This window comes from Sinocyclocheilus rhinocerous, unplaced genomic scaffold (assembly GCF_001515625.1).
Source record: "Sinocyclocheilus rhinocerous isolate Xijiao unplaced genomic scaffold, SAMN03320098_v1.1 scaffold523, whole genome shotgun sequence".
NCBI lineage: Eukaryota > Metazoa > Chordata > Actinopteri > Cypriniformes > Cyprinidae > Sinocyclocheilus > Sinocyclocheilus rhinocerous.
Genome location: NW_015626042.1, coordinates 61,883 through 71,644, shown reverse-complemented (window position 1 = coordinate 71,644; position 9,762 = coordinate 61,883). Strand labels below are relative to the sequence as shown.

The 9,762-nt window shown below is 43.7% G+C and overlaps 1 protein-coding gene across 1 annotated transcript in view; it reads left to right on the top strand.

The window, feature by feature from the left end:
- The window catches only part of LOC107709466 (inactive phospholipase D5), a 48,717-nt gene that overhangs the window by 22,174 nt on the left and 16,781 nt on the right, over positions 1 to 9,762 (top strand). Inside the window, exons 3-8 of the mRNA XM_016513963.1 lie at positions 3,213 to 3,390; positions 3,519 to 3,627; positions 4,739 to 4,866; positions 5,053 to 5,250; positions 5,561 to 5,697; positions 6,268 to 6,484. Coding sequence (XP_016369449.1) covers positions 3,213 to 3,390; positions 3,519 to 3,627; positions 4,739 to 4,866; positions 5,053 to 5,250; positions 5,561 to 5,697; positions 6,268 to 6,484 — 967 coding nt within the window. The remainder of the gene's footprint in view (positions 1 to 3,212; positions 3,391 to 3,518; positions 3,628 to 4,738; positions 4,867 to 5,052; positions 5,251 to 5,560; positions 5,698 to 6,267; positions 6,485 to 9,762) is intronic.

Below are 9,762 nucleotides of genomic sequence, written 5' to 3'. Positions count from 1 at the left end.
CCACGGAGCTCGCTCCGTATTGATGGTGGGCGGAGGGCGAGCAGAGGGTCTGCCAGACGACAGGGGTGGAGGAGGCAGGAGCGGGCAGGTGGGTGGGCATTCGTGAGTCTCCGGGCTCTCAGGGCTGCCCTCGGGGATCATAGCCCACTCCTGGCTGGACTGGAAAACGGGAGTCCCCTCAGGGCTGGATGGGACCAGCGGGGACAAAAGAGAGAGGAGAGGGGGCAAGACGACCTCCAGATCTGTTTCCCAGTCAATCAGGTCCCCTTCTAAGTCCAGCAGTCCCACTCCGTGCTCTCACCGTCCACGGCTTGCTCACTCACTGTGGGCACTGTCGCCGGCTCTCGCACCTGGTCTGACGGGTCGGGCTCCACATCCGAGGCGATCCTCCGCTCAGTCGCTCGGCATTGCGCTGGCTCGTTGATCGCTGCGGTAATGGGCTCTCCGTCTTCGGTGGGCTCGGGCTTATGCTCCGCACTGCGGGGAGATGGTGGGCTGGGCTCTAGGTCAGGAGTGGATCTGGCGAGATCATCCTTGGGAGAGATGGTGAGAGGTGATCCGTTTCTCGCCAGAATCCTCTCCACAAATGCGGCGAAATCCTCTCAAGGACCATCTTCGGACGACAGCACTCTGCTCGCGGTGTTCAAGCTTGCGTCATAGAATGAGCAGAGCGTGTCGTCTGGGTAGCTGGTGGTGCTAGCTAACAGCCGGAACAGTCTCGTATGGTCCTCGAGAGATCTGTCCCCCTGCTCCAGCAGGAGGAGGAGGAATTCCGGGCGGGTGAAGGGATATAGAATGAGCAGAGCGTGTCGTCCGGGTAGCTGGTGGTGCTAGCTAACAGCCGGAACAGTCTCGTATGGTCCTCGAGAGATCTGTCCCCCTGCGCCAGCAGGAGGAGGAGGAATTCCGGGCGGGTGAAGGGATTCATAAGGGGAAACACAATGGAAACAAAAACAATGAGAGAAAAACCGAAACAAAAATGGAGGGTAGACACACGGAGGTAACTGTATTGGTCGGGTCTTCTGTCACAATTAGCTTACGGGAGGAATGAGAAGACGTGGAGATTTCACAAAATGAGAGTCTTTAATAATCCAACAGGGAGACACAGAGCACAAGGAAGACGTTCACAACGAGTAGACCTGACAAAACTAGATGTTCTGTGTCTTCAGGGTTTGACAGGGTTCTAAATTTATCATCCTTGGTTATCATTATCATCCTTCTTTTTTGTTATATGAAGGTACATCTATGTTGTCTTTATCATTTTTTATGACTTTTTTTAAAATGCCTTTTATTTTATAGGCCGTGTTGTTTTACTCTTGTCCCCGAGCACTATTAAAATCTGTTTAAAAATATATATATTACTACATGTTTGTGATCTAAACAAAGGAATACCTATAATCTAGTTAATTATTTATTGTGTGAAACAATAGTTTATAGGGTATTGTCACGCTCACTCTGGGAAGGAACGAGGAGACAAGGCGTAAACGAACACAATAGTCTTTTAATCCAACATCCAAGGGAATACACGGGGACAGGAGCACAGGAACACCAGGGTTGACGTACAATCTCGGACAAAGACAGACAGCACAGACTCGAACTTAAATGCAAGGGATAATTAACAAACACAGGTGAACTGAATGACTAATTAAACTAAACGAGGACAGGAAAAAGACCATATAAGGAACACCAGGAACAAAGACAGGGGCAAAACACAACTAAACAGTCATTCAGGGCTTAACTCTTGATTGGAAGCCCCCTCTTGACTGAACACGGGAACAGGATTGCGCTCTGGAGGAGCGGACACTTGTGAGCACTTTCTAGGAGCGTGCACTGGAGGGCGCTCTGGACTGGATTCGGGGGCTGGAGCCCTCTCCTCTTCGTTTTGGCACCTTCGCCGCGCCATACTCAGCACACCCTCAGCCGCGGTGCGGGGGACGGAGCTCCTCTCCGCGCTCACACCGTCCGTGGCACTCTCCCTCGTGGCAGGCGTTGTTGCCAGCTCACACACCTTGACTGACGTCATCAGCTGCTCTGGCTCCGCGGCGATCCTCAGCACTGTCGCTCCATGCGGCGATGGCTTGTCGGTCGCGGCGGGCTCCGGCTCTCCGTCAGCGGTGGGCTCGGGCATGCGCTCCACGCATCAGGGAGATGGTGGGCTGGGCACTGGGTCGGGAGACACTCCACAAAGGCGGCGAAATTCGCTCGAGGACCATCTTCCGACGACAGCGCTCTGCACGAGATGTTCCAACCAGCGTCGTAGAATGAGCAGAGCGTGTCGTCTGGGTAGCTGGTGGTGCTAGCTAACAGCCGGAACAGTCTCGTATGGTCCTCGAGAGATCTGTCCCCCTGCTCCAGCAGGAGGAGGAGGAATTCCGGGCGGGTGAAGGGATTCATAAGGGGAAACACAATGGAAACAAAAACAATGAGAGAAAAAACGGAAACAAAAATGGAGGGTAGACACACGGAGGTAACTGTATTGGTCGGGTCTTCTGTCACAATTAGCTTACGGGAGGAACGAGAAGACGTGGAGATTTCACAAAATGAGAGTCTTTAATAATCCAACAGGGAGACACAGAGCACAAGGAAGACGTTCACAACGAGTAGACCTGACAAAACCAAACGGAACAAACTGGGGTTTGTGAACACAGGGCAATCAGGGGAACACAGGTGTATGGAATCATAAAGTAATCAAACTAAACAAGAACAGGAAAAAGACCATAAAAGAAAACACAGGAAGAACTACGGAGTAGTCCAAAAGTCTGACAGACATCACGTGTCACTGTTTCCAGGTTCACATGCTCCTTCAGATCCCAAAAGCAACGTAGCAAACAATTAAAAATGCTAATATATACTCACAGTAAGCTTTAGTAGTACTGAAAAATCATCATCCTAACCAAACTCTCAATTGGCCACACAGTGATTCATATTTTCTGAATCTTTAAAATATTGGTGTCCGGGACGTCATAAGGCCAGAGACTGTAGTATACACTGTGAGTTTTAAAAAGCTTAGATTAATGGTGTGATATAAATGAATAGTGCTCATAAATGGCTGTTGAGTGTTCTCACTTGAAACTGAGTAGAGGTTTGGACCTGGAAACAATATTATTGGTCAGTAATAACCCTATGCAAATCATTGGAAATCATTACCCTTGTAATATCCGTTCTCAGTGAATCCTGCCTGCACTTGAATATAGATTATATTGTGTTCACAGTGTTGTGCTAGTTGAGAATATTCCAGAAGAACTGTCCATTCCATATAAGGACACAGTTTCACTGGCCGCTGGTCTCCATGAGCTTTTGGATCAAGCACATCGATCTGTTGAGATCGTGTCACCATGGTGGGCACTGAACTCTACCGAGTATGAGTCAAAACCTCCCCAGGCCAAACAGGTAACACCCAACATACTGCAGTGTCAACACCTCTGCTGATTACGTCTCTGAGAGTTTCTTTTACAGAGAGCTAGATTCGTCCCAATATGACTGCATTTAAATGTGACTGTTTCTTCTGTCACCCTCAGGGTCAGATCTTACTCCATCAGTTGATGAGTCTGCAGTCTAGGTCAGTCAGTTTGAAGGTGGTCAGTGGACTAACTAATTCCTCAGAGCTCAAGGCACTCACTCAGAGTGGTAAGTATATGATATTATTTAGCATCCACTGTCTAACAAAACCATCTTGTAAGATTGTTTGTGTTTGGACCAAGTGTGAAGATGCAAAGACACAGGAATTTGATAACTTTAAAACAGGTTACTCCATGATTTGTGGAGAACACTCTAATCCAAAGGTGCCCAGTCCTGTTCCTGGAGATCTACCGTCCTGCAAATTTTAGCTCCAACCCTGATCAAACACACCTGAACCAGCTAAATCATCTTTTCAGCAGCACTTGATAGATGAACCTGAAGTCTGCAGGAAGATCTCCAGGAACAGGATTGGACTCCCCTTCTCTAACCAGTGACCCAAGTAAACCTGCAAGAAATTTTAATAGATCAATAAAAAAAGACTTCCCCAATGTGGGGGAACAGCGTATACCTACTCTTTTTAGGTTCACTCACAGATTTATCCACATCTACCTCAAGTTCCCTCCTTGAGCTTTTTCCTACTTCTCAGATTCTCCCTGGCACTCATCTGCTCAGATACTTTAGATAGCTGAAGACAACAGGCTTTGGAAGAATTCCTGAAAAATTAAGAAGGACCACTGGACACTCAGGAGCAGAAGACTAGAGAGCAATGGTAGGAGATAAAGCAGGGAAACCAGGACTACTGAAGGTTTGGGAGAAGTAGTGAAAAGTGGGAGAAGTGACTTGGTATAGCTAATTATGGCTGAGAGGAGAAAGAGACAGAGAGGGAATACTGGGGGTTTTGCGGGGAAATACTGGTGGCTTTACAGACTTCATAAAAAACTTGAGACAAATAAAACCATCTAAATTGGGATGAGCTGGAATCTTAGGAATAAACCCCAGGGACTCAAGATGAGACATAGGAGAGGGCAAGAGTGGGGTATCTGGAGGAGTAGAAAGTCAGGAAGACCGCTGGAATCTTGCAGGACTCAAGAAATCAGGAGAAAGTGAAATCATGCCAAAACAGTTCAAAGGGTCTTTGTATTAGCATTATGAGTTCTTGTGTTTTGGAATCCCACCAAAGTAGCTTATGCTGGGTAACGTTTCCTGTTGATGGCACTTAGTGTGAACAATTTGACAACCAGTGATTCATAATTGACTGTTTTGTTCGTTTATCCTCCAGGTGCAGAAGTGCATTACCTGAACATGAAAGCCCTCATTAAAGGTCAGCTCAACTCCTCCTTCTGGGTGGTGGACAGGAAGCACATGTACATAGGAAGTGCTGGCATGGATTGGAGGTCACTGTCTACGGTAAAGAACAACTCTACTCTTAAATGCAAATTTTTAAAAAAAGGTTTTTTTTTTTGCTTTACTAATTCCATTTAGTTAATTTGATTATTAATCTGTATGTTGGAGTTATGTGATATGGCATGTTCTTCATTCTGTTTAGTAATATTTAATTGGTCTGGTGAGTGAGGTGATGTGTTATTTTCACAGATGAAGGAGTTGGGCATCATTATTTATAACTGCAGCTGTCTGGTGTTGGACCTGCACAAGATATTCAGCCTCTACTGGCAACTGCAGTATAAAGATTTTTTGCCGTCAATATGGTCCAAGAAACTGAACGCTCTGTATAACAGAGACAACAACCTTCAACTACATCTGAATGACACTGAAGCAAAAGCATACTATTCAGTGAGTTGAGTTAGAAGTGTTTTGATTTTCCATCTAACTGAAGTCTAGTAGAAGCAGAAACAATTCCTGGTGCACGGAAATTATCCTTCATTTGATTTGTCTATGTTTGGTGGTGGTTTTATAACCTTAAGCTTCAGCAGCAGTGAAACTGACCAGTGTTGATCATAGTTTTCATGTGGATTTTAGAGACTTTTCTGACGTCACTGTATGCAAATACACTGCAAGTATTATTTCATAGGACTGATAAAGCTGACTACATTGGGCACACATGTTGTTAAATAATTCAGTTTTTTATCGTTTGTTGTGCTAGAGTTCTCCAGATGTTTTCTGCCCAAAAAAACGGACGAAAGACCTCGAGGCCATTAACAGAGTCATTCAAGAGGCTGAGACATTTATCTACATCTCCATAACCAACTATCTACCAATGCTCAACCGCAACCAACCCAAGTGAGTCCTGTTATATGACCAAAATATCTAACATTAAAATTACCCTATAATACTTGTGATTTGAATGATGCTTGCAAAGAAATGTAATCTATCAGAATAAATGGCTAAGATATTTGCACCAGCTTCAAGCAATAGGCTTACCTGGACCATGCTAATCTGAAAGTGGCTCATGGGAATTTTGGACACAACGATTTTTAAATCCAGTCATCTGAACAGTAAATGTAATTTCACTCCAACTCTCATTAATTGACTAATGACATCACAAAGCCTTTCCTAGTAATTATCCTGAGCTGTGATGTCAAAGACAGCGGACAGGAAAAATGTGTTCATTACACACATTTAAGAGCCCCCAAAAGAGAATGTGTCACTGGCAAAACATACTATAAGAAATAAAATTTTGTGATATACAGTATAAATACCTTTGTCAGAATACCTGCTAAATGTCCTTGCAGAAAGGAAGAAGCTTTTTTAGATCAGATGCTGTAGTTATGACATCTACCAGCAGTTCTAATGGGATCGTGCTAACAAGCCAAACCTTGGCTACTAGATTTCTAACACTAGTGATAGTAGTAGCAGTATAGTGCATTACACTGATGTTTACTCTATGTCCTTTAACAGGTACTGGTCACGCATTGACAACATGCTCCGAGAAGCCTTGATTCTGAAAAAAAGCATCGAAGTACGCCTGTTAATAAGCTGTTGGGAGCAGACTGATCCGCTGACGCTGAACTTCCTGTGGTCTCTCAAAGCACTGTGCACAGAGTCAGTCCGCTGCTCAGTGGAGGTGGTGAGTGTGCATTTATCAACGATTACCAAAGATTTACATGTAATAGGGTTGCTGAGGCTCTTCAACTATTGTTGACTTGTGATCATTGTTTAACATTGTACAGCCATCCTCAAATCTGACAGGTTGTGACAGATCGACAGCACTGGGACTTTTCTCTGCTTGTCTGTTTTGCTGGTTTGCGTGTTTGTTTCAGACGGACTGTCAGCCTGTGCATCCGTGCATGAGATTTTACAGTGACTCAATCTGCAGCTTACGTCATTGTGCCAGTAGGTGTCTATCTTTAGGACCGAGTCATTGAATCAAACAAATCATTCAAAAATGCTTATTTATTTAGGAACCAAAAAAGTACTAGCTGTGTCCGAAACAGCAAACTTCCATAATATTAAGACAAACAGTGCATGTGATGAGTAGTATATCAGAATCATTTGTCTTCATGTAACAGTATGTAAGCAATACCTGGATGATTTACTATTTACTACTTGTAAACCTAATGGACAAGCGGTCTCCTGCAGGTGCTCTTCTTAAAATTTAAATACATTTCACACAATATCCCCCAGGTGGTGCATAGAACAACATACTGTAGCTCAACGCACGGTAGGAGAGGACTAGCCAAGCTGATGCTGGAGTCAATGAATATGTGATAAGAATTTGTGATATTGAATTGAACCTCACTGAAGTCTATGCACTACGTCCATTCACAAATACTTCGTAAAGGTCAGATTTGATAGTTAAATGTGTGTATGTTAATGAGTTCCAATAATTCGTAAATAGGGCGCGCATGCACGCTCATTCACAATTAGCATATTCCCCGCCTATGAATTACAGCTACACAAATTACGTATCTAGGAATGGTGTGGAATCCTTGGACTCAATTCTCAGGTTTTGGTAAGTTATATAGCATAAATGCATAAGAGACTGAAAGGCTATGCCTAACAATAAATGAATAAATTAACGTGTGTCCACCAGAGCGTTTTTAGCCAGCTGACATTAGCCTGGTGCTCTTCTGAAAACGACCAGCTGGTAGTGCTTGAGAGAGCTTTGGAGGCACTGCATTTTTCTGGAGTGACGCGTTGTTTGCTATGAATTGGAATATTCACGCAGTAACATGTTACGAGTATCTTATTTTGAAGAATATTACTGAATATAAAAATTCAGTAACCAGCAATATTAACTTCTCCATTGTTATGTTGTACAAGTATGATCATGGTTGGTCAATGTAATTTTAGTCCCACCCCTCCTCCACTGTGATTGGACGGCTGTGTAAAAAGGGACAGTAACGAGCTCTGCGTTTTATCCAAAGTTAAAGAGTAAAAAACGAAAAAAAGACAGGGCAAATGTACTCGTTACATATCATTCTAATACATAGTTCATAAAAATGCAGTGTCATCAGTTTGTCTAAAAGAATACCGAACGTTTGAATGTTTTATGCACCATTTACACGTGGTAGGGAGCAGGTGTAAATTTCTTTCGTACCAACTAACATTTTCAAAATACGAACATTTTCATGAATCCGAAAATTTACGTCAGAACGACTTTCCGAATGATTTACACAAAAAATCGTTCTGCTCGTGTTTCATGAATGAGGCCCATTGAGTTTTCAGGTTCAATACATCAATAGTGCTCCATATTGGAAACAGCACACAAATCTACACGGCACACATAAATAAGGCATTTTACTGTGTTCACTACCCCCGACTCCCCTCCCACACCACACGTGCACACATACGAATGAATTAAAACACTCCCCCCTCCCTAGGCCAACAGGAGTGATCCGTGAGGGTGAAGAGCATCCACAGAAAGCACACGGTCAATCAGGAGAGAAGCAGTAGTGAGGCGGGGCATAAATTACCAGTTAATTCACAAAAAAATCCATTCATATTCGTGTCCAACAAGGGCAGAATCATATCTGCCATCTTCAGTACCTTTATGAAGAGTCCATATGTGACCCTGGACCACAAAACCAGTCATAAGGGTCAATTTTTGTAAATTGAGATTTATACATCATCTGAAAGCTGAATAAATAAGCTTTCCATTGATGTATGGTTTGTTAGGATTGGACAATATTTGAAAATCTGGAATCTGAGGGTGCAAAAAAATCTAAATATTGAGAAAATCACCTTTAAAGTTGTCCAAATGAAGTTCTTAACAATGCATATTACTAATCAAAAATTAAGTTTTGAAATATTTACGGTAGGAAATTTACAAAATATCTTCATGGAACATGATTTTTACTTAATATCCTAATGGTTTTGGGCATAAAAGAAAAATTGATCATTTTGATCCATACAATGTATTGTTGGCTATTGCTACAAATATACCTGTGCTACTTATGACTGCTTTTGTGCTCCAGGGTCACATATGACATGAAGCCGAACAAGCAGAGCTAAGAGGTAATGGTGATGCTAAAACCTTGTTCAGACTCTCAGTAGAAATTCTATTTTTTTGCATATCCAGATGGGTTTTTGAAAGTCTGGACAGCAAAAAAAAAAAAAAAAAGAAATCAGATTTGCGCAATCTGATTCAAACGACATGTGGAGGTGGTTTTCATTGTTTGATTTCATAGTGTACTATACTGTTTTGATCTGTTGTTTGTTTTATGAATTCCCTGCTGAAAAATCCAGCATTGCTGGTCACCAGCATAAGGAATGTTCTGCATGCTGGAACCAGCTTGGGATGCTGGTGTGCTGGTGGACCAGCATTTTTTGTCTTTTGGGTGCTGGTATGATCCCAGCAAGACCACAACAAAACTTGTGTATGTGTTACATATCACATTTATTTTGAAATTGATTAGTGTTTGTAGTTGGTAGCTTGTAGACAAAGACAATTTTCCAAATAAATATTAATAAATTATTTAATAAAGAAAAACCTCTTAGACTTAAGTACGGTCCGAAGATCCGGCTTAGCCTTAGAGGTCCCCGACCTAGAGCGTCGCCTCGCCCCCGTGTCTTGACACGGGGGAGCACGCGAGGCCACGCTCTGTTTTTGCGCGCCCCTATATGTGGAGCTGGTACCCGGAGGGGGCTGCTCTCGCCCAGCAGCCCCCAGAGCTAGAGAGCGGCGAGGAAGAAACCGCTGGAACGCCGCCGCCTGCTTACAGGCCTCCTGGTACCTGTCGACGACCGAATTGACAGCGTCGCCAAACAGGCCAGAAGGCGCAAGCGGGGCGTCCATTAGGCAGACCTTGTCTCTCTCTTTCATAACTGACAAGGTCAGCCATAGATACCTCTCCGCTGCCACCATAGCTGCCATAGACCTGCCAATGGCACGGGCGGTCTCTT